We start from the raw sequence: 27,250 nt of genomic DNA, 5'->3' as shown, positions 1-27,250 counted from the left end.
CACAAGAGCTTCAGTGCATCAACCAGACTTACAACTACACATCTGCAGAGAACAGGGGGAATAGGACCAAGCTTTCAGGGGCCCTGAGGCCAGCTGCTAATGTACCAAGCAGAGACGAAGGTGCTGTAGTGCTGTGATAATTGGCGTTTATAGGCCAGGACAGAATTCTGTACATGGATACACAGAGACATTTGTGTACTGTATAAAAACCTTTATAAACCATTCAGCCTTACGGGTTAGTGCTCAGAGTGCTGACATCACCGAAACTGCCAGGCAAATGCATGTTTAGGAAGATATACAGCTGCAATGTCCCAAGGGATTAACCCACGCAGACAAGCACGTGAGCCATCCCTCAGGTCTGGGTAGATGTAAGCTTGCAGACAAAAGAAAGAACAAAAGCTGTAGCACTCACAAATAAAGCCAGGAAATAAGCTTATCTCCTGTTTCAGTCTCATCTCAGGCATCCATCCTTCACAGTGACAGTAAAAGGCAAACCCTAGGCAGCAGGTCTAGAGTGTGATTCACATTTTTTCAGTCAGACTTTGGGGGTCTAGATTTTTCCTTGACTTTTCTGCCAGCTTCTCCTTCTCTGGGCTTGTCTTTGGCTCCGCGGCATTGCTGGTTTCCCGCTCTTGCCGTCTGAGAATGAGGAACACAGCCATAAAGCACAGACAAGCTCCCACTTCAAAGAATAACTGGAGCCCAAGGAATCTAAGGGACAGAAGCACAAAAAAACAAGGTAATAAGATAAAGTGCAAAGTTTCAGGATACAGTGTCTGTCAAGCAACAGGGCTCAGGGCCATGTGTCAAATCAGCACTGAGTTTTGAGAAAGAGCCATTTTGGTCAATTAAGAAGGAAGGCAGGTATCACCCAACAATGGGAAGGAAACATGCATGTGTCCAGGCAAAAGGAAATGCTTGCTGAACACTGACCTCAAGGATGGAGCAAAGGCTTGGAAAATAAAGTGGACCATGCTTCTGCATCTAGGCTGAGTAGCACTTGCTCATGCCAACAGTAAATCCGAATCATTGCAAACAACCAGCTAGAGATGCTTTCAAACCTTAGTGGTTCTGCAGCCCTCCCTCAGCCGAGCAACACCAGGACTGCCACTAGTAGGATAATGCCATAATACGTCAGGAGGATCTCTAGGGATGAGGTGGAAAAAGTACCCCAAAAGTTACTTGAGTAATAGTGCAACTCCTTTAATGGGAATGTACTTAAGTACAAGTTATTGGTGTCCCTGTGGAAAACTACTTGAGAAAAACTACACACACATGTACACATATGTCACATCTGGATTATAGTCAGGTATCCAGATGTGAAAGCAGCTGTACTTTTACTCAAGTAACTTTTTGGGTACTTTTTCCACCTCTGCTCTGGGGTGCCCCAGGCTCATTCTCACATCAAAGAGTAGAGAGATTTGGCACGATTTCCCTGCCTCTGTGGGCAACAGTCCATCTCTGGATACTGTTATATTATCTCTGGTAGAAAGGAGGGTTCTCCAGGGCTCATACATATTCTACTGAGGAACTTGTTTTGGTTTTTTTTTTCCCCAGAGGGTTGTACCATGTACCAAGTAAATCCAATAAACCGTCCTGTGGAGAATACTCCTGAGCCCCTCAGAAACTCTTTGCCCCACTGCAAGGTGAGCATGGTGCTCTACTCTTCCAACCTTTCTCAAGCAGCCTGGACAAAGCTTTGCAGCAAGTACAACCTGCCAGGCAATGCTTCTGCCTGGCTTTAGGTAGCATTTGGAGAAAGCGTCTTTACTTGAATGGGCAAACAAATTACCAGCAGATGTTGTAGCCCTTTTCTCCATATCTTTGCCATCTTGTGCACCATGGTGTACATGGGGTTATCACAGGGAAAGTGGGTATGTTTTATTGGCTGCTCTTTCATGAAATATTAACTTCACATCACTGTTGCAGAGTAGAAAGTCCATCTGCCAAATCTCAAGATGCCACTTTCCAGTCCATTTACCCATCCATCCCATGTTCGTCACCTTGTTAGCCAAGCAGATTCCTTCAAAGATGTCATCGATGGGTATTGCCTGATCTACACTTAAAATCTAGTTTGACATAGCAATGGTGTGTTAAGGCTATGTGAAAAATACACATCTGAGTGTTGTAGCTACACTGACCTCAGCCCCCTGTGTCGATGTGGGTCAGTCAATAGAATAACGCTTCCACTGCCTTGTGACCACTGCCAGGGTAGTGGAGTTACTAGATAGGACACGCCCTTGTGTTGCTGTGGTGTGCGTCTATGCTCTAGAACGGCACGGCCCTGTCTCTGTAGCAGCGTCGCTAGAGCCCCTGTAATGCAGCCAAACCCTGAGACCAGGCAGTACCCGAGGGACCCACCTTTGTCTGAAGAGATCGTTGTCGTAGTATCTGCAAGCTGCGTTCTTCTTGCACTTCTTCTCCCACAGGATGCAGGTTGTGTCGATGGCACTTCCATAGAGCACCGGACCTGGCATCCAGGCTGGAAAACAAGTGGAGGGCATGTTGGCAAACGAGAAGCATTTCTTTCTGTAGCACAGACCCCATCCTGCTATTTTTCAAAACTCTGTTAATGGCAGGGGCCTGGCTGGTGTTACATGGGGGGCATACTGGGGCAAGTGTTCACATAGGTTTCTCTTTAGACTTTTGGGGGCAGGTGGAAAGAAAGGCTCTGTCCATCTCCCAATTCACCTGCCTCTGTTCAGTCCCTGTCTCTTGCAGCTGGGCCCAGTGGTACATGGAGGGGGAGAATGGAGCTGTTTCTCACACCAGCTGAGGGTGGCTTCTCTGTGCACCACTGCAGCTGCTGCTGCAGCCCTGCTTGGGAGACAGTGGTGAACTGTGCCCTCTGGGGACAGGCTCAGTGAATTGGAGCTCCACTTTCCCTCAGGCACCTCCCAGCAGCTGGGCTGGGCAGGAGGCAGAGAGGGAAGGCTGCTATTGCACCTCCCTGGCTGGGATCTCTCAGGCACCTGCCACACAGCACAGGGGGAGCAACCTGAAGCAGCCACCATAAGCCCTTGTGAGAAGCGGCTCCATCCTGCCCCCCTCACTTCCTGCCAGGCCCAGCTGCCAGGGAAAGAGGGTAAGTGAGCTGGAAATGCACTGCGGGGCAGGCATTGTGGGAGAAGGACAGAGCCTCCTCTCCTCCCCACAGGCAGGTAAATTTGCTGGAGCTGGAAAGCACTGTGGTCCTGGGCTGGGTGCAGGTGGGGTGATCACTGGAGAAGGGTCTGGAAGCAGGTTCCTTGCCATCTGCTCAGCCCAGCATTGCCCAGGCCTCCCCTGCTGAGGTGTCCCCAAGCTTTGGGAAGACACCGGTGCTGTGAATCTCTCCAGGCCCCCAGCCTCCCAGGAGCTGGCAGGTTTGGCTGGTCTGGCCCAGGGAGGTGGGGCTGGAGGTTCCTCCCAGAGGCAACATGTGGACTGGTCACATGTCCCTCCACGTTTGCATTGTCCCCCTTCAGTGTCAGGAGGCAATGGCCAGACACAGGAAAAGCTCTTAACCAATTAGCAGACACCTCCTCCAATGCCTGGGTGGCTGTTCATGTACTTTCTGCCAAAAAGGTACTATAGTTGAGAATGAACAAGACAGCCAGGTCCTAGACTTGCAGTTCTACTAGCCTAGACTTAATTCTGTCTGGTCTGCCACTGCAGAACAGCTATGGTTTGCAGAACAGCTATGACCACCACATTATAGGTTGCTACAGGTTTGTAAAATACCACTTTAGCCAACCATCCTGTATTGGGCTGGGGTTGGAATAGATGGGATGGGATTTTCTCTCTCATTTTTATATATGGCACAGTCACTCAATCCAGGCATTATTGAACCTGCAGGCTCAGTTCTTCCTCTGTACTACGGGTTTTGTGAAAATGTCCATTGCTAGGACTTGTGGGAATCGTACCAGTGCTCTTCAGGTGAAAATTAGTTACCACTATAAGAAAACCAATTACTTGAGTTGAATTCTAGTTTGAGCCATTCTGAGATATTCCTCGCACAAAGACACAAATAATATGAACAATTCCCCCCGACACTTTCACTTTTTGAGAAAGATCCCAAAGTGCTTTAGAGAAGCTGTGTGTGAGGGTCTCCTCTCCACCTTCACGGGGGTGAAACAGGGCACTCAGAAAATGCCAGGTTATACCTGACAGCAGTGTAAATGGGAAATTTTAGATGGCATTCACAGCTTGCAGTTTGACCAGGACACCAGCCCCTACATGCCATCTATTGAAGAAAGTGTGATGGAATCTTTAATGACTACAGATGATCATGACTTTGGTTTTGTTTCTTATCTGAAAGACTCTTCTGCCAGTAATGCAACATCCCATAGCTGGGAATAATGGTTTAGTGAAGCAAAGTGACACCTACTGAATCAATAATACCCTTCGTTTGCAGCACCCTAGTTTCTCTATTCGGATCCCATCTGATCTATGTGAATCAAAATTTCTTATGATTTTCAGTGCCACATCACAACAAAGTTTAATTTACCGAAAACTCTCAGCAGCATAAATTGTATCCCAATAGCAAATGATTTATCTTCAGGCTGAACACTCCTGAAAAGGAAAAACAAAAGAGGAATTAGTACATCCCCCTACACATAAATAGGAACAGACATAAAAACGAGACAGAAAAAAATATGCCCCTTTGCTACATCCAGCCAAAGCTTCTACGAGCCTCACTGGGGGGCAGACTTTGCTTCATCACATGTATCATAGGCACAGTGTTTTGGTTAATTGTCACGGTAACTCCATTATTTTATAATATAACAATATGTTCTTCAGACAAGTTTGCTGCCCTTTACTGTAACATGTTTTCAGAGATTACTGTTATTTCCTAGCATTCATTTATTTAACATACTCCATTAGCAGAGACCAAGGCTAAGGTTTTGTGATGTATCAGACGCCCAAAGTTTTAGACATTAATTTCAGCAGCAGCATAGGGTGCTGAAATGTAACCGGGCATAACTACTTTCTGGGACAGGGTTTTTTATTTGTAGTCAGAGCTTTACAATCAAGCTGGAAGGACGGATCACAGAGATCAATCCTGAGTCTGGTTCTGCTCAATATCTTTATAAATTATTTAGACAATGGCTTAGAGAGGACACTTATAAAGTCCATGAATGATAGCAAGCTGAGAGGGGTTACAAGTGCTTTGGAGGACAGGGTTAAAATTCAAAATGATCTGGACAAAGTGTAGAAATGGGCTGAAAGAAATAAGAAGAAATTCAATAAGAACAAATGCAAAGTACTCCATGCAGGAAGGAACCATCAGTTACACACAAACAAAATGCAAAATGACTGCCCAGGAAGTAGTACTGTGGAAAGGGATCTGGGAATTAAAGTGGATCAAAATGTAGCTCTGAGTTAATGTAGCACTGCTGCTTAAAAAGCAGGAGTGTTGTAAACAAGGGAAGAGAAATAATTCGTCCGTCTACTCTGTGCTGACAAGACCTCAGACAGAGTATTTTGAAACATGACCTAGACTGCAATAACTGTGCATGTTTAGTCTGGAGCTGAGTACTGAAAGGGGACATAACAGTTTCTGAGTGCACAAAAGGTTGTTACAAGGAGAAAAATGAAAGGTTATTCTCCTTAATCTCTAAGGATAAGACAAGAAGCATTGGGTTTAAACTGAGGCAACAGAGGTTTAGGATGGGCATTACAAAAAGCTGCCTAGTTGTCAGTGAAGTTAAGCAGTGGAACACTGTGGAGGAAGGTTGTGGAATATCTGTTGTTGGAGGATTTTAAGAACAAGAAGGAGAAGTGTAGAGTCCGGAACTTGAGACAGAAGAATCCCAGGCACTGTGATAGGCTGAGGACTGACTGGCTAAGCAGCAGTACAGCAGGAAGGGACCTAGGGGTTATGGTGGATGAAAGGCTGGATATGAGTAAACAGTGTGCCCTTGTAGCCAAGAAGGCCAAAGGCATATTGGGGTGCATTAGGAGGAGCACTGCAAGCAGATTTAGAGAAGTTGTTATTCCTCTCTATTCGGCACTGGTGAGGCCACATCTGGAATATTGTGTCCACCTTTGGGCCCCCCAGTATAAAAAGGATGTGGATTTGCTGGAGGAGGTTCAGCAGAGGGCAACAAAAATGATTAACGGACTGGAGCACAAGACCTATGAGGAGAGGCTGAGGGATTTGGGCTTGTATAGTTTACAGAAGAGAAGACTGAAGAGTGATTTAATAGCAGCCTTCAACTTCCTGAAGGGGAGCTCTAAAGAGGATGAAGAGAATTTGTTCTCAGTGGTGGCATAGGGCAGAACAAGGAGTAATGGTCTGAAGTTACAGAATGAGAGGAGTAGGTTGGATATTAGGAAAAACTACTTCATCAGGAGGGTGGTGAAGCACTGGAATGCGTTGCCTAGAGAGGTGGTGGATTCTCTATCTCTAAAGGTTTTAAAATCCCGGCTTGACAAGGTCCTGGCTGGGATGACTTAGTCAGGGTTGATCCTGCTTGAAGAAGGGGGCTGGACTAGATGACCTCCGGAGATCCCTTGCAGCCCTCGGATTTGATGATTCTATGATACTGGTAGGGCAAGCACCAATGATGGCACTACCTGGCGTGCTTACCTGCCCTTCTCTCTTGGTGATTGACTACAGTGTAAAGATGAAGGCACTATGAAAGACAGAGAGAAACATGGAAAAAGACTGAAGTGGATTTAGATGAGGATCACTACAGACGATGGACAGTGAGACAGAGACTGGGATGGCATCAGCAATAAATCCAGAGAAGTAGATGGGTCTGATTCTCTGCTGCCTGCCCTAACACCCAGGCACAGTATACATCTGAAATGATGTCATGTTAATCTGGTTGCATCGTATACCCACTTTTACACTTACTTTGCACTGGGTAAATTAGCTGCCAGGCACTCATGTGTGAGCGCCAGTAAATTCAACTGGGGCTCAGAATCAGGCTCATACACACATACACCCATTTTCACTGTTACCTTATCACCCACCCACTCCCTGTTGGGCTGCTTATCCACCTGTTGTGTCTTGTCTCCTCTCTGTCTTACCCCTGGGGCTCCCCTTGCTCCCTTGTACAGGGCTTAGCAGGCTGGGGCCATGATCCTGACTGGGACCTCTAGGCATGAACACACATAAATAACCACTGATATGTTTAAATGTGGATAAATATAATAGCGAAGTGCCAAGGCAGCAGCTTTCAATGTACCCGTCATGCCTGCCACTCCCAGAGCATTTGTGCTTTGGATGAAGCAGCTTTCAGATCCAGCCGTGGGTTTGGGTTTTCAAAACTCAGCCTCCTCTTCCCAGCACGAGAGCGCTCTACAGAGCAGCAGAACTGCTGGACAGAGTGCGCACGGGGCGAGCGGCTAGTCTCCCGCCTGCATTACCTCAGAATGAGCATGAAGGACGGGGTGTGTGAAATGCTTGCGAGGATTCCAGCCAGGCAGGAAAGTACAACGAAGGGTAGGAGGAGGTGGGAGCAATTTGTGCCACAGGTCCCAGGGGAGGCGGTTCCTTCAGTCCCGTTGACGGAGATGCACCAGCAGCGTGTGTAATTCTGAAAAGAGACCAAAGGAGATGCAGAGGTGTGGGAAGCCGTTGGACTGCAACGCACTCCCGCCAGCTGTAAGTGGAGACACGGACATAGATAAGAAGATGCGATTTGTTCTGCTATATCAAACCATGGGTCTGTTCAGTTCCGTATTCAGCCTCCAGCAGCAGCTAGCAGCTGTGGCTTCTGAGGAAGAATTCATTACTGTTACAGCTGACCAGTGGCAGACTGCGTAAGGAAGGGATCATGCCATAGGCCTCAACTTTGTCATGTCCCAGGGGTGTCTGAATACCACTTTTCCCCAGGCCCAGCCTCCGCGCCCCCTGTTCCTCCAAACATGACCCAAACCCACCTCTTCTTGATCTGCCTCTTCCCACCCTCTTCTGCTCCTTCCCCAAAGTGTGCCCCACCTTCACTCTGACTCCCCCCGCCCCTGTGCCTTCTGCATGCTGCTGAACATCTCTTCATGGTGGGTGGGAGGCAAGGGGAGGAGTGGGAGTAGCTGATCAGTGAAGCCACCAATGGGTGATGAGCACCCACGGAATTGGTGCCACCTGAGTAACCTGACCTTCCTGACCGCTGCTTCTGCTCCCATTTGTTACCACGTCTTAGTTAGGCTCCAGCCAACAAAGGAGTTAAGCCTGGACAGATCGTTTCACCCACATGGAGGCCCCCTGAACACATCAGGATCTCAGGAGGATGACGGGGGAATGCTTGGTGAGATCACCATTAGACTTTAGAACACTGGAGGTGCTGGGGGCGAGGGGAGGGAGTGGGTGCAAGACTTTGCTGTTGCTCCTGGGTGTGGCACTCACCATCCCCTGGACATCTGCCTCAGTTCAGCCTCTCCTCACTTTTCAAAACCATCTGGTAATATTCCTTCTCCAGAGGCATTTCTACTATCAGTCATGCAAGTCCCTGGCTAGGCCCCTCCCCACCCATCCCAGTAGTGATTCCTCCAGGCTTCTGCTTTTTGTTCCTTGTTACAGGTCTATTGTATGTTTGAGATATTTATGCCCTGAATTCTTGTAATGACGTGATTTGTCCCTGCAGCTAAGTGCCTTGGCATCTGCAACAAACTCTGATTCTGGGATAGTTTAATCTCTCATGACAGAGCTCATCAACAGCTTTTTTAAAAAAAGAAAAAAACAATTTAACAGGACCATTTGCTGGAATTAATCCTCCCTGCAGCCACAATTGTGAGAGCAGATCTGGGGCAGAGCACTGAGGGAGGATTACATGGAGAAATTCCTTTTGATTGCTCCAACACAGAAGGTTAAATTTTGCTTCTGTCTCCTCACTAGGATGACTCATGGTCAACTGAATCCCTGGCCTCCACGGAAGAGAAGTGCCTTCTCAGTGATAGATGCTGTTTCCCCATTTCTCCTGCTATTCTGACATCACAGCTCCGTAGAAAATGTTCTACTATTTACAGTCTGGGCCAACTTCTGCAGTTCCTACAGATGTAAAACTTTGAGACCATGGACCAATAAAAGAATAGATGTGTACCCTTCTTACAGGTTCTTTTTAATTACATAGTTACTAAAATAGTTAAAAGAAGTTAATTATCTTTGGAGGTTGTCACACAAAGCATATGAAACAGAGAGTAGCTCAGGCAAAAGGCTGTGGCTAAATATCTAAATATTTTCAAGTGTGGTAACTGAATCTCTATCTTTCACTTCCAAAAGCAAATGCACGGTTTTATCTCATCATTAATGACAGTTACTGTCTCTAGCAACCAGTGTGATGGACAACATTTCAAGCTCAGTGTGTTTCCATTGCACCACAGATGGAACTCCAGTTGATTAAGAGTTCAGTTATGCAAACCTATATAGAATGGCATAGTTAATTATATCCTATAAAAGTTGGCACGTTATTGGTGGAAAGGAGGAAATCTATGTAGAGGCTACTTTCAAAAGCCCAGCGCTGCCTTCAATGAGAACATCTCTGTCCAAAGAGGAGGCTTTCTCTCCTTCTGAGTGGAACAGAAATTGAAGGGAAAAGGGAGCTTGGCAGATCTCAGAACACTTCTTTACACATAAGAATGAGATATTCCTTCTGTTTGCATTAGATCTCATAACTGCCTTAGAAACCATTGACCATAAGGAGTTCCTAGCAATCCGTGGCTTGGAATTGTTTAGTTCTTTTTTTCAGGGAGCCAATGATGAGTCAGTGTCCATCACAACAGTGGTCTTTCTTGTGGGTTCTGTTCCGCCAGCCTCTGAGTCAAGGTATTTGAAATGTCTAAGAAGATAATGAAGATACCTGGAGAGAGTTGCCTTCAGCATGAAGATGATACTCAGTTCTATACCCACTTCTTAAGAAAGGACGTTAACAAAGTGACTTGGTATTTGCTGCAGATTGGGACATTGATAAGGCCTGATGGGCTATGGCTCAGTCCTGATAAGCCAGAGAAAATGTTCGTAGGTTATGAGAGAAGGAGGCAGAACTTGTAAACACCATGCTAGCACTCCTCATTGAGGAAGTGTGTCCATCATGTGTCACTAAGGTTAGGTATAAAACAGCACAAATGTAGCACTTTAAAGACTGACAGAATGATTTATTACGTGATGAGCTTTCATGGCACAGACCCACTTCATCAGATCAATCTCATTTCCAATACAGACTGACATTTATAAGTACAGAGGACAAAAACCAAAAAAAAACCCAAAAAACCTGCAGTAAAAACTGACAAATCAAATACATAGGAGGGGGATGAGGGGTGGGGGGATGTTAAATGTTCTGCCTGAGGTAATTACGAGCATCAAAGGAAGGGAAGCAGCCCTTGTAATGCGTGAAGTAACTGATGTCTCTGTTCACACCACGTGTTGAATCTGAATCTGAATTCCAACACACAAATCTCTCACTCTAATCTGTTTTTAAATTCTTTTTGCTCCAGGACACAAATTCTCAGGTCTTTAACAGAATGGCCCGTTCCATTGAATTGTTTGCTGACTGGCTTATGTTGTATTGAGTTTCTTGATGTCTGCTCTGTGTCTATGTATTCTTTGGTGAAGGTTTTCCCCAGTCTGTCCAATGTGCACAGTGGCAGGGCATTGCTGGCACATATTGGCGTATATAATGTTGCTGGAAGTGCATGAGAATGTGCATGGGCTCTTGTAATTAAGATGGTTATGTCCAGTAACATGGTTAGGTCCAGTTAGGTATCCCCAGAATAAATTCTTCACCAAAGAATAAATGGACACAGAGCAGATCTCAAGAAACTCAATACACATAAGCCGGTCAGCGAACACTTCAATGGAGTGGGCCATTCTGCTAAAGACCTGAGGATTTGTGTCTCGGAGCAAAAAGAATTTAAAAACAAATTAGAGAGAGATATTTGTGAGTTGGAATTCACATTCAGATTCAACACATTAACGTGGTATGAACAAGCATCAATTATCTCACACATTGCAAGGACTACTCCCCTTCCTTTGATGCTCGTAATTACCTCAGGCAAGACAATTAACATCACTCCACCCCTTATCCCCTTCCTATGTATTTGATTTGTCAGTTTTTATTGCAGGGTTGTTTTTTTTTTGTCCTCTGTACTTATAACTGTCAGTCTGTATTGGAAATGAAATTGATCTGATGAAGTGGGTCTGTCCCACAAAAGCTCATCACCGAATAAATCATTTTGTTAGTCTTTAAAGTGCTGCATTTCTGCTGTTTTGTTTTGTTGGAGTGCAGACTAACACAGCTGCCTCTCTGTTACTAAGATTAGGGATGTATTTGGATCCAAAGCTGACAAAGGATGAGCCAGAAGGTGACATAGCCGAGGAGGCATTTTTTTTTCTGCTGGTGTTTGGTGTAATGGGCAGCACTACTGCTTTTATGGATATGCCTCCACTTATGCTTACTTCTGTGACCCCCACATCAGACTGCTGTGATGTGCCCTACATGCAGTTACATGTGAGGGACACTAAGAAGCTGATGTGGAAGATGTCAAACCATCAAATTGGCTGAATGGCGCATACTGCCAGGTGCATTTTCTCCCCGAGCTCTGTGAGATACTTTGGCTGTTGGTGAGCTGCTGGGTGGAATTCAAGTCATTCGCTTTAACTGTCAGAGCCCTATATGGTGTAGGACCTGGTTATTTGGGGAATCCCTCTCTTCTTCTGCCATGCTGGAGGCACGGCATTATCCATAAATCTCCCTCAAAGCTGGGCTGGATTTGTTAATCTTTTGGTCACTCTGCAAGTCCTGTCTGATTCATTTATTTTGGATGGAATGCAAAGTTATTTGTTTGTTATATGCGATAATGGCATGAATTTGCTCCTATTAATTTCCATCTCTGCTCCTGGAGCATGGACGGGCACCTCTTGTTCAGGTCTCGTCTCGTGTCTGAGCCAAACCAACGGAAGAGGAATAGATCTCAGATGCACTGATGCAGCGCAGCTGTCAGTCTGTGTGCAGGCCTGGGGAGTGAACAAGACTCCCGCAGCTCAGGGTGGAAGAGAGCTAGCAGGCCTGGAGTGGGTAACTTTGGGAGAGTTGCCTCACTGTTCCCACTGGGCCTGGTTCTAGCCATTAATCACTTGCTCTCACTAAGCCCAGACTCAATTAAATATTAAAGGAGAAAGCTCTGGGAGGGGGAATGCAGAACCTGAAAGTGGAGGAGAGAGGGACAAAAATAACCAGCATGTTCTTCACCAAGAGAACAGATTGTGGGCCTGGGACATTGACTTTTTCCAGTTTCTCTGTGTGTAGTCACCACTGGCTTGTTTTTATAGGGAGCTTGTTTTTTAAAATATAGATCATTAAGCACAGGGAATGAAGGGAGAGCTTCCGAAAGGGGCTGGATTTACAGCCTCTGACTGAAAAGTTTATTCACAAAACAACTACAGCACATGCAGCCGTCGTGCAGGCTCCCCGACATCACCTTGAGCGGAACGAGCTATTCCAGAGCTGTTAGTAGGTAGCAAGCTGTGGTCTTGCCAGAGGACAGGTTCTAGAAGAAGTCTTGACTGGAGACTGTAAGTCGCTGTGTGACAGGGTCTTCCTTTGTGGTGACTCCTTGTGGCTCAATTGGGCACTACCGCACAATCCCAGTTGCGGTTTTCCAGGGGTCAGTTGTCCCCACTGAAGGGTGCAATGCCAAAGCGCTTTGAGTGCCACCCTTGCTGGGGACTGAAGTCCAAAAAGAAGCAAACACTACTGACTGAAAAACAGGCTTGAGTGAGGCAGCTTTGGCGTTCTTCCATTCAGGGCTTGTTTGCATGTAGCCAGTGGGTGTAGCCAGTCTTCCTGGGACCAGTCTCTTATTCAGTGGGAGGTTTGTCTAGCAGTAAGCTGTCACAGGTACTTAGCTGAAAGCAGAATTCCAGCCCCAAAGAGAAGCAGAGCTCTGCTCCCTTTCCTGGTCAGCCCCACTGACCTGGTTTCCTCCCTTCAATTTTTTCTCTATGCTCCTGACATCTGCCACAGATGTAGTGGAGCAGGGCCAGCCAGGCACACAGGTCTTCATTAGCCTCCTGCTTGCCAGCATGGGCCTGGATGGTACCTACACTTTATCACATAATCCTCTCTCAGGGTGTGTCAACACTACACAACTTTTAGAGACACGATTGTGTCCAAACAGACCTGTCACTTCAAGGCGGCATGTTTGAGCACAGTTGGCATTTTTGCTGACAAAACGCTTCCATCCTTGACAAGCATTTCTGCTGATAAAGCAGTGTTCACCTGCGCACTTGCTGCTGAAAATTTGTGTTGCTTGGAGGGGGTCGGGGGAAGTTAAGCACCCATGAACGACAAAAGTTTTGTTGAGAAAGTGGAAGTCTATAGACCCAGCTTAAGCCCAGCCTGTCCTTAGGCACAGATCAAGTCCAAGTCACAGGTGACTGCCTAGTTGCAATGGGTTGCAGTTAGAGGAAATTTTGCTCTTGTGCTCCTGCATTCTTCCATGCTGCATGTGTGGACAGCTGGCTGGCTCCTCTGCTCTCCTGCCTGATGCCTGCCACCCAGAGCGGCTCTCTGCGCCACATGACCACATGCGAGCTTCTTGGCACCATCTTCAAGTGGCTCCATGCCGTCCCCACCAACAAGGTAATGGGGCAGCGGTTTGTAAGAGCCAGTGCTGGAGTGCGGGAGGAGCTGAACTGACCAGAGGGAACCATAACAAACCTACTGTGATCCTCAGAGCATTCCAGTGCTGAGGGCAAGGAGCTCCTTGTATCTAGCAGTGAGTCTCACCTGGTCTGACCAGCTCAGGGTTCTCCAACTCACCATTGTTATAATCAGCATCTAAAAGATGCTATGCAAAGTAAATGTGAAAAGGTAACACGATGGTCATTAACACTACTGTGTGATGTATGTACGGGTACTATATAGAAAATTATAAATATGGCCAGGAAGTATATCCTTAAAATGCATTTGGCAGATATGTTTTAAGTCATCCTGCCCTAGACAAAGGAATGTGGTCCTGCCTGCTTGAATGCATCACCAGTATAGACTGAGCAAGGGGACAATGGAAGTACATTTACAAAAAACTCAGTGAAAGCCCACAAACTAGCAACTGAGGAGACAGCACTTAACTATCATGGCAGGGAGAAGAGCCTTCAAAAATTAACATTTTGTGTCAGCTATTGGTGGGTCACAGCAAGCTTTGGAACACAAAACTAAACCTCGAGGGTCTGAGCAGAGAGAAAAAGCCATTTGGCATTCCTCTCCTGAAGAGACAAAAACCCAGGTGCTTTGAGCTCTGTGTTAGATTCAGGCTAAGGCCTGGCCAGCCACACTGAAAGAACAGGTGGTGAGGAAACTGCTTTGAATAAGTAGCAGAGAGGTAGCTGTGTTATGCTGTATCTTTGAGAACAACAAGAAGTCCTGTGGCACCTTATAGACTAACAGATACTTTGGAACATAAGCTTGCCTGGGCAAAGACCCACTTTGTCATCTGAAGAAGAGGGTCTTTGCCCACGACAGCTTATGCTCCAACATATCTGCTAGTCTATAAGGTGCCACAGGACTTCTTGTTTTTTTTGAAGATACAGACTAACATGACTACCTCTCTGATACTATGTATGGTGCCAGTGTTGACCATGAGCACAAGAGGCATTTCCATCTGGGCCAGCTGCATTTGTTTAGAAAAGAAGCAGATGTCATACAGCAGGGCAGAAACCAGCAATAAAATGCATTAGCATGTATTTAGTGAGTGTAGAGTGTGACTAATGTACCTCTGGCATTTGGATTGTGTGCTGTTATCTTGCCGAGTGAGACTGTATACTCTTGGGGGCCTGGCTGTTGCTCCACCTGTGTTAATTTAGCACAACAGGTATCAGAGAGGTAGCCATGTCACTCTGTGTCCTCGAGAACAACAAGAAGTTCTGTGGCACCTTATAGACTAACAGATATTTTGGAGCATAAGTGAGTGCCCATGAAAGCTTATGCTCCAAAATATGTTAGCCTATAAGTTGCCACAGGACTTCTTGTTTTTGAAGATACAGACTAACACGGCTACCTCTCTGAAACTGTAAAGGAAGGTGTTTTTAACACATCACAGAGCTGCTTTTGGGAGCCTTGTCAGAGTACATAAACCCTTGTTTAGAAAACTCTGTCATCAGAACATATTTCACAGTCACAGTTCAATAAAGAACTTCACCAAACATCTGAAACCAGCTCTGTGGGTTTTGCCTGTGAATAGCAGCAGCCCGACTCCTGTTCTGGAAGGCGGCCAACCACAAATTCTTCCATTACTGGATGTCAAATAATATTAATCAGCAGTAATCTCTGGCAATTGTGTTCTCAGATGTGAAAGTGATTCACATCAAGCCATGCATTCTTTTTTTTTTCTTTTTTGCTAGCTGGGACTTGCTGGTATTTAAAGGTTAGTTGCTTTTTCTGTCCATGGAGGAAACTCATCTTCCTTGCCTGAGTCAGGCTCAGCTTGTCTATACAGAGTGTGTAAGTGAGGCAGCACAGTGGGAGATGGCCCACTAAACTCTCAGTTCTGGGAACATGCATTAAGTTACACGTGAAAATGTATCTGGAGGTCTTCCTGTACAGGCATTACTGGTACTAGCACATACCATAAGAGCACCTCTCAAAGGGTTAGAGCCTTATCTCATCCCCATACATCATGTAAAAGGGCCAGAATGACATACAGTGCCCTAAAAGTCCCACAGAAAGCAGGCACAGAATTTCTTCCATGCAGCAACTGGCTGCAGAAGACAACCATAAAGTTATCTTCTGAGGACCACTCACAAGCCCTGATGTATGGAGTATGTTGGAGGCAGAAGACGGACCTTTGAACAAGGAGATTCCAGGCAGTGCTGCAGCCTATGAGGCAGCTCCAGGAGGCTATTCTAACTTCATCTGGTGCCCAGGCCTGTTTAATTTCTGCTTAGGGCCTCTGTGGGCTCTGGAGCAGCCCTGGATTGGGAGAATGCAAAGGTTGGTTAAGGCCTAGTGTCCCTAGTCCCCAGGTAGTGAATACTGTACTGTGTCTCTGAATACTACAAAGAGCTGTTTCTATTCACCCCACCCCACCCCACCCCAGCTCCAGCACAAAAAGTCCTTCAGCTACCAAGCAGTATCAGTGCCACCATCATCATCACACATTGGCAAACGTACCTCACACCGGTTTCTTCAGAGTATGTCTTGCCCTTGGAACTCTGTTAAACAGTTCAACCTACTGTTCCTGGGTGTGGTTATATCCTTACATTCTAAATAGCCCATAACACATTGGCCATAGGTGATGATGGGAGGGTCACTCTCATCTTTCCCTAGAGCAGTGAAGCCTGAGGAATTATAGGGCCCAGCATATGGTGCTCTAGTCTGGCCTGGTAGAAGGTCACTCATTTCAAGATGAACACTGCACAGTGGGGCCTGTATTCCCTGCAGACCACACCCCAAGTGGAAAACGTGAATGTAATATGCTCCAGGTGAGGAGCGGGGTAGTGGTCCTCTGGCCCTTGACAGTATGTCAGTGTAGCCTTCAGTTTGGGCAACGTATAAGTAGCTGTGATGCAAACTAGGTTTATGCTTCCATACACACACAGCAAACCATACACTGTTCGCCTGTGAGGGTATTTATCTTACAGTAGGGAAAAAAAGCAGAAGGAAGGAAATAAATGCCCTTGCAGGGAGTCTTGTGCTTGTGGCTCCTCTGAACCAGGCCCCAGCAACTCTGAGAATAAATGGCTTCCAGCCCCAGACACAGGCGAAGGTCTTACAACTACAATAGTGCGGGAGACAGGACATAAAAGGCACCACAGTGCCACAGCCTCATACACAGCAAGACTGAAAATGGGGTAGTAATAAAAACGTAATTACAGCCATGGAAGCTCCTTTTTTGAGAATACCAAAAAATATAACAACCTCGATTTTGTTTCTTCCAGCAATTTAGCCATTTCTCCAAGCAGAGAGTTGAAACCAACAACTACAATGTCCTGCTGTTGGGATGTGGGATGAGTAAAGTTCGGTGCTATCTGTGCTTCTGTCAGTATGACTTTGTGTCTTGAGTGGCTGCAGTACAGCAAACTCTGTTATCTAGGCTAACAAGAAGCTGGACAAGTTTCCTCTCTCTGCGTGACAGATGGGACTTCATTTTAATATTCAGGAAACAGGAGCTAGTCACAGGGACTATGGTAAATCCAAAATAAAACAACTGAAGTTCTGTGGAGAGCTGGGGAGTAACTCTTTTGTAGCCACAGAATCATAGAATCATAGAAGAGTAGGACTGGAAGGGACCTCGAGAGGCCCTTGAGTCTAGCCCCCCACCCTCATGGCAGGACCAAGCACTTTCTAGACCATCCCAGTGTTTGATCACCCTGACAGTTAGGAACTTTTTCCTAATGTCCAACCTGAACCTCCCCTGCTGCAATTTCAGTCCATTGCCTCTTGTTCTATCCTCAGAGGCAAGGAAGAACAAGTTGCCTCCTTCTGCCTTATGACACCCTTTTAGATACCTGAAAACTGCTATCATGTCCCCCATCAACCTTCTCTTTTCTAAACTAAACAAGCCCAATTCTTTCAGCCTTTCTTCATAGGTCATGTTCTCTAGACCTTTGATCATTCTCGTTGCTCTCCTCTGGACCCTCTCCAATTTCTCCACATCCTTCCTGAACTGTGGTGCCCAGAACTGGACACAATACTCCAGCTGAGGCCTAACCAGTGCAGAGTAGAGCGGGAGAATGACTTCTCGTGTCTTGTTCACAACACACCTGTTAATGCATCCTAGAATCACGTTTGCCTTTTTCGCAACAGCATCACACTGTTGACTCATATTTAGCTTGTGGTCCACTATAACCCCTAGATCCCTTTCTGCTGTACTCATTCCTAGGCAGTCCTTTCCCATTCTGTATGTGTGACACTGATTGTTCCTTCCTAAGTGGAGCACTTTGCATTTGTCCTTATTAAACTTCATCCTGTTTACCTCAGCTCATTTCTCCAATTTATCCAGATCCTTTTGAATTATGACCCTATCCTCCAAAGAAGTTGCAACCCCTCCCAGCTTGGTATCATCTGCAAACTTAATAAGTGTTAGGAGTGTAGCTCAGTTTTGGTAGCCATAGCATTATTTGCACTCATCTCATTGTCACAATTGCAGTGCCCAATTCATGATGTGCTGGTGCAGCACTGGGCACTAGAGATAGCCCATGACCTGAGTATGACATAGCCCATGCCTTGAAGTTCTGAAGATCTCCCAAGCTGAACAGGGTCAAGATATACACCATGTTGGAGGGAGGCCTAAATACCACTACCTCCACCTATGTGCTGCAGGAAATGATATTTCTGGCTTTGATAAATGGTGGTTGCTCATGGGTTTGCACAGCACCCAATATAATGAGGCCCTGATTGTATTTGAGCCATCTGGATTCTCTTGTAATACCAGTAATAAGTGGGTGGGCCTTCTGAGCAGCAACCCAGAATGTAAAAGGGTTTGAAGGCTTTCTGGGTCAAAGGATGCTGGGGCCAGGACACAGTAGCTATGTCTACACAACAGCCTAAACTCAAAAGTAGCCATGCAATTTGCACAGCTTATTTCAAGTGTAGTTCAAAATAGGTTATTTTGGCAGCGCCAAATGTCGAAATAATGCCCTATTTCGAGGCATCCCTCCTCCTCCTCCTCCTATGGGCATGCCAAAATAGCATACCTGTTATTTCAAAAAATATTTCAAAATGATGGGTGCATGTCAAAGACCTGGAGTAGCTATTGGGGGATACCAGATATCTAGACATAGCCAGTGATCCTGCAAGGAACAAATATCAACTTAAACCCATAGCTGGGCGTATGCACTGGTAGAAAGTTTGTTGAAAGGAATGCCATCAAAAAGGGTGTAAATGCAGCCCATGTGAGGCAGTGTGTGTACACAGTGGAGGATGAGGGGTAACACTATTTCTTTATAATGGAGTTGTAATGTTCTGCATTATTTATTTATTTGATTTTTAAAATGCTGTCATGTTTAAGATAATTTATTTGTATTGTGGGACCGTCCAGATGATCTAGCTTAGTTTTGGGCCTTGTTGCGTTCGGCTCTGTAAACCTACGTAGTAAAAGACTGTCTCCAAATGAACCTGACAGATAAAGGACAGGAGAAGAAACAAAAGCACAGCACACTGAATTAAGAAGAAGAAGAGGTCATGGGCTTAAATTGCAGGAAGAATTACTCTCACCAAGGTGACTTGCCAAGTCTGGAGCAGATGAATGACAGAGCCAGAAACAGAACCCATTTCTCTGGCTCCCAGTCCAGTGCCCCATATACCCCATGCTATGCTGCCCCACTGGTGGCATCAGAGAAGGGAAAATTAAAAATCAAAATATGGCAATTTCCATCAGATGCTTTCAGTTATGGACTTGGGCCTATTGCAGCTTCCCACTCAGCTCTTCTCCTTATAGGTATCCCACAGAGCTGGAAGGGACCTCAAGAGGTCATCAAGTCCAGTCCCCTGCACTCACAGCAGGACCTAGCACCACCCCTCACTGATTTTTTTTTAATTAAAAAACTAAGCCACTCCAGACCCTTGAAAGGCCACCTCAAGGCTTGACCTCACAAACCTGGGTTGATAGGACCAATGCACTAACCAATGAGCCATCCCTCAGGGAGTGCCCCACTAACCTTCTCACCCTGAGTCCTGTTTCTCCCACTTACTTATTCCACTTGTGCCAGTAGCCTTGTAATTACTACCCACATGTTCATCATCCCCTAGCAGAAAAGTGATTAATTGCTTCTAGCTAACCCTGCCGCCTCTTCTGAGCTATAGCAACACCAGTAGCAAGCACTGTGATAGAGACAACAGTCAGTTTAAACGTTGTCACCCTGAGTATTCGAATAATAAGGAGACAGTTAGTCCCTGCCTAGGGAATTACATTGTGATGAGAGGATTCCCTAGAGGGCACTGTTACAAACAGCCTACAGCTCGTTTTTTTGCATTTAATCCCTGTTTGGTCTCTGCTGCAATGCTCCACCATGGTTAGTTTTTAGTGTAGTTTTTTCTGGTTGATGCTATTGCAAGAGCAGGAGAATTTTCATTTTGTCTTAATTCCTTGTGGCAGAGTTGTTCCCTGGGAACTGGGCATCAGTGCTTGGGCTGAGATTTCTGAAAGATGGATTTGTTATGTGTTGGTTGTGATCACATCACATCACAAGAGAAAGGAGAAGGAGCTGTGTGGGGTGGGTATGAGAACATTTTAGATTTAATTCTTTTCTGCTCAGTAGAGTCTAGTCTAGTCCATATGTCACTGATTTCAGGCTTTGAGCAGTGAGTAGGGTAATTCTGACTATCCAAGAACTATTGGGTGAGAATAAGATACTGTAGCTGCCAATGACTGCTGAGAGGTCACATGCTTATTGATGATTTGGGCTTATTGGCTCAGATCATCATCACTGTAGAAAAATTAAACTTTTCACGCTCTTACAATCTCATGGATGAATTGCTTGTATCTACATTTTTATGGCAGATCATGTCATTGTAGTGTGAAGCAATATCTTCCATCACTGCTCCAAAAACATGCCAGTAAAATGACTTAGTGTGCATTAAGAGTGAAGTGACTTGTAGGGTCTGAGCCATCTTCTTATGAGGTCACTCTGAGCTAGATCAGGCCTTTAGTGCTGGAGCAAAGCAATGGCATGTATTTCTCTGTCCATCCTTAGACTGGTTCAGCACAGGCACCACAAAGGCAGGCTTCCTCACCCAGATGGCTGTGTCTTGGCCTAGATGACCTCTCAGAATGCAAGGCCAACTCAGTTGCTGTGCCCATGGAATCTCTGGCCTCTCTGCTAAGATAGCCACGAGAACTGAGTGCCAACCATGATGAAAGCTTCTGTGAAAAGGACACTTGTCCAACTCTGCCAGAAGTTTCCTGGGACTTTTCATTCCTCCTCAATCAGCACTACTTTCAGAAGCAAAGCAAAGCAAAGGCATCTAAGAGGCATGTGAGAGCTTACCACCAATTCACAATAAAGAGAGATAAACCACTGTAACAAAACAACTGCATCACTTCTGCTATACCTCTGTAGCACTTCAGCACAGATACTCACTAGTGACAGAAGAGGCTCTCTCATTACTGTAGTTAGTTCGATAGCTGGGTAATAAAAGGATTGTCCCATCAGCAGAGCACAGTCTGCACCAGGGGCCAGGTTGTACACTGCTCAGGGAGAGCTGGTTCAGCCTAACTCTTTATGTAGATCTGGTGAAAGACTTTATTGCCACACAACTGATCTACATATCATCACTGAACGATCAGAATTGATCGTTGCACTCTTACTCATTAGCAGTGCCAACTCAGGGCTTTAATGCTGAGCAAAGAAAAAAACAAACTTTACTCACCAGAACTTTATTTTCCACCACATCAGAGTTTACAACTTCACAGCCAGCAAAACAGGGGGAGATGTATTCAATGCCATCAGCCCCACAAATAGGGTTGTAGGCCTTATCGAGACAGTTGCATTTACTGTTACACTCAAAAGAGTGCTGTCCACCGTCAGAGCTATAGTAGAAGGAAAGATATGACTATATTAATACATAAATTGTGGGTTTATATAGGATACCATATGTGCATAGATATTAGAGAACAGGAGCTTACTTAATGCTGAATGTGCATTTGTGGGCCTTGCCAAAACTACAGAAAATATAGTTTAACATGGATTAATTCTTGTACTTCTACAAACAAATCCTCAAAAATTTGAAAGTCTGGCCATAAACAGTCAAAGGATGCAGCCACTAATATTTGTGCATTATATTTTTCCTTTAGCAACCCATGCAAGTGGAAGTTAGGGGCTCAGGAGAACTAATGGCATCACATCAGGCATATGTACAAGTAAAACATTGCCAATTCAGAATTAATATTTTCTTCTTTAGTATCATTATGTGTAAACAGTTTTCTTTTGCTCTAAAGTCCACACAATGAATGGTCAAAATTTGACCCTACGTGGGGTTTCTTTTTCTTTACAGGGTGTAAAGATCTGTTCGCATTTCAATATACGGAAAGGTGACCATTATTTATTTTTCTCCATGTTGACATCTAGATATATTCTGAGATAGTAAATGATGAGCCAAGCATTTTCCAGTATGAATTTTTGATTCTGGATTATTTGTGAGAAAATTCATTAAACTTGTGGGGTTTGTGATGTTTTCATGGATAAATTTCCAGTCATCTGAAAATTCATTAGCCTTATCACTATAGCAGATTCACTATCTTAATTCACAAACATAATCAGCGTTACCTTCAGCATCGTTCAGTGACCGTTAACCTTTTCAAGTAAGGCAATAGCTTTTCCCTTTCCCAACTCCCAGAAACAATCACACACACACACACCCCACATTTTTTTTTGCGCAAGTTATTTACTTGTTCCCATAACAAACAAACTAGAGGTCATCAACTTAAATTAATAGGTAGGTAACAGATTTAAAACTAACAAAAGGAAGTTTTTCTTCCACAGCACACAATAGACCTGTGGAACTCCCGGCGAGAGGAGGTTATGAAGACCCAGACTTTAACAAAGTTCAAAAAAGAACTAGATAAATTCATGAAGGTTAGGTGCCTCAACGGTTACTAGCCAGGATAGGTAGGAATGGTGTCCCTAGCCTCTGTCTGTCAGAGGTTGGACATGGATGTCAGGAGGGGAATTGCTTTTGTGATTACCTGTTCTGCTCACTCCCTCTGGGGCACCTGGCCTTGGCCTCTGTTGGAAGACAGGATACTTTGGCTACATGGACCTTTGGTCTCACCCAGTGTGACCATTCTTATGCATGGGTAGGGGGAGCAGTAATTTATATCTAAACTTTGTGGAGTGCACCTGGGAAACGATATTTTATAAATCAGTCAGTCAATGAAAGTATGTCAGAAGGCTAAAAGTGTGGTCTAAATTTACGAGTGGTACCTTCTCCTGTAGTTAAGGCCAGCGACTTTGTGAGTAGGGCAGCCCAGGAAGAGGAGGGGAAGGGCAAAAATGACACAGAGGAGCATGCCAAGGACACACATGCCGCCACACTGCTTCAGAGTCATTTGGAACTTCTTCATGATGGCTCCACCCACCACGATTCCAACCATTGCCCCAGGGATGTTCACAGAACCTTGGGAACAAGAGCGAGAGAGAGATACAAATGCCAGTGATAATATTTCAGCACCTTCCACTCAGTGCTGCACACAGTACATGGATTCAAGGCTAAACGACAGATCTCCGCATCTCATTGTGACTAATAATTCTATGTTCTTATCGTCTCATCGGTGGAGCTCAAAGCACTTTACTATGGAAGGAAGCATCACACCTCCATTTTACAGAGGGACAAACAAAGTGAAGTCATTTGTCCAGCCTCTCCCCACAGATCCATGTCAGAGCCAAGACTGAACCCAGCTTCTAAGTTATGAGAAATCCCCATTCAGTGGGAGAATTTCTACCAGCACACAATGTTTGTGTTCCCATGCTATTGGATATGCTTATCCCTGACTTAGAAGAGAATATAAAATCACTGCTGGAAATGTTTGCAGGTGACACACAAGATTGGTGGAGTGATAAATAATGAAAAGGACATGTTAATTTCACAAAGCCATTTGAAGCACGTGATAATCTGAGCTCAGCCAAGCCACATCCTTTTTAGTATAATTAAATTAAGATCATACATCAAGGCGAGGGACTGTATTTTGGAAAGCAGTGGCTAAGAAAAGGACTTGGCAGTCATGACAGATAACCTATTGATTATGCTCTCCTAGACTGAAGCATTAGCTGAAAGACCAAGGATGATCCTTGAATGTATTAGCAGGGGACAATCGAGGTCAGACCAGATCCCTACTTTTATACAGTTTATGGTGCTATTTAGATGCTTACTGAATTACCAATTTACTTCTGGTGTTCACTCTCTTCAAAAAAAAAAAAAATCGAAATTTCCCTGGCAGGAAGTTCTTTGGTAATGTTCAACTGAAATCACCCTTCCTGCAATTTAAGCCCATTACTTCTTCTTCCATCATGGGTTGTTTTTTAGATCTTTAATGATTTTTGTTGCTCCACTCTGCACTTTCACCAGTGTTTCTACATCTTTCCTGAAATATGGTACTCAGAACTGAACAAAATACTACAGCGGAGGCCTAATCAGTGCAGATCAGAGCAGAAGAAGTGCTTCTTGTGCCTCACTTATTATATTCCATCTATTACATTGAAAAATGATATTTGGGTTTTTTTTTTTGCAACAGTGTCACCTTGTTGACTCATAATTAGCTTGTGCTCCACTGTGACTCCCAGATCCATTCTTCAGTATTCCTTCCTAGACAGTCATTTCCCATTTCGTATGTGTGCACTTGGTTGTTCCTCCCAAAGGAATGCTTTGCCTTTGTCCTTTTTGAATTTCCTTATGTTTAGCTCAGACCCTTTCTTCAGTTTGTTCAGATTATTGTGAATTTTAATCCTGTCCTAAGCATTGCAACCCCTCCCAGCTTGGCATCATCTTAAAACGTTATACATTTATGCTCTTTGCTATTATCCAAACAGTTGATGACTATAGGGAACAGAACCAAGCCCAGAACTGATCTTTGCAAGACTCCCACTTGATATGTCCTTCCAGCTTGACTGTTGACCACTGATAGCTCCTCTCTGGCTATGGTTACACTGACCCAAACTGCCAGCAGCAGTCTTGAAAGTGCAAAGCTGCTCATTTGCACATTCACTTGCCGACAGAGGCTGCTGCTGGTAGTAAAGAGCAGTGTAACTGTGGTTCTGCCAGTGGAACCCCAACTTTGTTGAGAGCCTCTTATGCCAGAGTTTTTCCAGGCATAAGAGGCTGCCAGCAAAGGGGTTTTCACCAGCAGAACCATATTTGCATTGCTTTTTTCCTCCTGGCAGCAGCCTCTGTCAGTGAGACCTCTCATCTGTACACTGCTGATGACAGTTTGGGTCAGTGTAACTGTAGCCTCTGGGAATGGTTGTCCAACCTGTTATGCAACCACTTTACTCTACTTCCATCAAAGCTTTATTTCCCTAGTTTGTTTATGAGAAAGTCATGTGAGAGTACCGGAAGCCTTACTAACACCAAGATATGCCATATCTACTGCTTCTCCCATCTACAACACTTGTTATCCTGCCAAAGAAAGATGTTAGGTTGGTTTGACACAGTTTGTTCTTGACTCATCCATGCTGGCTGTTGCTTATCACCTTATGATCTTCTCGGTGTTTGCAAACTGATTGCTTAATTATTTCCTCTATTATCTTTCTGCGTGCTGAAGTTAACAAGTCAATACTTCCCTGTGTTGTCCTTATTTCTCTTCTTTTATAGATGGGCACCCTTTGCCCCTTTTCAGTTCTCTCAAATCTCTCCTGACTTCCATGTCTTTTCAAATTTAATCATTAATGATTCTGATATATCCTCAGTCAGCTCTTGGAGTTTTCTAGGATGTATTTAATCAGATCTCGGTGGCTTGAAGACTTCTAACTTGAATAAGTAATTTTTAACTTGCTCTTTCCATCTGTTAGCCTCAGATCCTCTATTATTTTTACCAGCATTAATTAAGTAAGATAGCTCATTACTATTAAACACTTTGGTGAAAACTCAAACAAAAATATCATTTAGCACTTCTGCTATCTCCATGTTTACTATTATTGTCATCCTCCCACCATGATAATGGGCCTACTCTGTTCTTGGTCTTCCTCTTGCAATGTATTTACAAGATATGTTCATGTTACCTTTCATGGCTCCAGCAAGTTTACTCTCTTTTTATCCCTTGTCCTTTCTAAATTTGTACCACACTCATGTTGTTTATATTCATTCTTTGGAATTTTCTCTAGTTTCCACTTTGCTTATCTGAGTTTCAGACAATTGAAAAATCTCTTGGTTATACAAGGATGGTCTCCTTTCATACTTCCACTCTTTCCTACACAGTAGGATAGTTTGCTCTTGTGACCTCGTAATCATGTCTCCTGAGAAACTGCCATCTTTCTTGAGTGGTTTTTCTCCTTAGACTTGCTTCCCAAAGGATCTTATCTACCATCCACTTGTGTGCTAAAGTCTGCCTTCTTGAAATCCCTTATCATTATTGTGCTGTTCTCTCTCCGACCACTCCTTAGATTCACAAATCATTTCATGATCGCTTTCACTCAAGCTGCCTTTCACTTTCAAATTCTCAACCAGTTCCTCCCCAGTCATCAAAATCAAATCTATAACAGCCTATTCCCTAGTAGCTTTCACCACCTTCTGAAATTAAAATAAAAAGTCTACAGTACATTCCAAGAAGTTGTTGGAGAATCTGTGCCCTTCTGTATTAATGTTTCCAATAGATGCCTGGGTAGTTGACATCTCCCAGCCTGGCACAATCTGTGGCACGCTCACTGGCCATACACCCAGACTTGACACTAAGGATACGTCTACAATAGCCCAAATCCTCAAAATGGCTATTTGCATGGCCATTTCGAAGATCTGGGCTGGTGCAACCACAACCTCAATGTTCTGTTTAAAATAGCAGTCGATCAAAGCACAGTACTGAATTTTTAGGATGCAGAGCCAGAGTCCTATGGCTAAGGGGTGCCTGGCAAACTACAGCACTGTGGATTTGCACCTCAGTTTGCTGGGCACTAGTTTCTCATGCGGAGAAACCTTAAGGCCTGTGTTATGCAGGAGGTCAACCTGTAAGATCAAAATATGTTCTTTGGACCTTAAAACCATAAATCATCTAAGAAGAAGCTCAGCGTTCTTAAAATATTTAAGTTACTTCTCAGGCACAACCCTTCCCAGGGATGCAGGCTCTTGGTATATTTAACACGCTTTCCAGATATCTGTGCTGAAACACGCCCCATTATTTAATTCTTAATATAATGGCTTAAGTCAATATGTGGGTGCTCTTGATGGACTGTGGAGGGTGAATAAAGGTGCTGTTGTTCTAAACAGTGACATTGCAGGTTGAAACACTCTAATCCGGAACTCTCTTGTCGAGCAACATCTGTGATCTGTCATGATTTGAGTTAGCTAGATGACCAAGTTTCCTGTGGTCCCATTAAGATTGTTTACAGTCACCCGTCCTGGCTCTCAGTGTTCTGTGCTATTATTTCACCACTAGATGCCTTCTAAGAGCCCAGTAAGCAGTGGCTGTGTTGGCAATGTTGATGGTGTGCTGGATCATACTGACCTTCCATAGACTGATAAATTCTCTTGTCCAGCACTGGTCAGGTCCCAAGGATGCTGGATTAGGGAGGTTCAACCTGTATCTGTGATGGGCCCATCTTTTCATTCGGTGTTTATACACAACCTAACACAATGGGGTGCTGGTCCTTGACTGGGGCTCATAAGCACTGTGATGATACAAA

General features: G+C 44.7%; 1 protein-coding gene across 3 annotated transcripts in view; it reads right to left on the bottom strand.

Annotated features, from left to right (window-relative positions):
• Nucleotides 1-140: 140 nt before the first annotated feature.
• SLCO2B1 (solute carrier organic anion transporter family member 2B1) overlaps nt 141-27,250 on the bottom strand; it is a 110,046-nt gene continuing 82,936 nt past the window's right edge. For all 3 annotated transcript variants that reach the window (XM_074980882.1, XM_074980892.1, XM_074980902.1), the window contains 6 exons: nt 22,847-23,039; nt 21,294-21,453; nt 7,360-7,529; nt 4,490-4,554; nt 2,362-2,482; nt 141-711 (listed from right to left, as the gene is read on the bottom strand). In XM_074980882.1, the coding sequence (XP_074836983.1) occupies nt 522-711; nt 2,362-2,482; nt 4,490-4,554; nt 7,360-7,529; nt 21,294-21,453; nt 22,847-23,039 (899 nt within the window). In that variant the 3' untranslated portion in view covers nt 141-521. The remainder of the gene's footprint in view (nt 712-2,361; nt 2,483-4,489; nt 4,555-7,359; nt 7,530-21,293; nt 21,454-22,846; nt 23,040-27,250) is intronic.

The sequence above is a fragment of the Carettochelys insculpta genome, chromosome 1 (assembly GCF_033958435.1).
Source record: "Carettochelys insculpta isolate YL-2023 chromosome 1, ASM3395843v1, whole genome shotgun sequence".
NCBI classification, from domain to species: domain Eukaryota; kingdom Metazoa; phylum Chordata; order Testudines; family Carettochelyidae; genus Carettochelys; species Carettochelys insculpta.
This window is presented reverse-complemented; position numbering and strand designations above follow the sequence as displayed.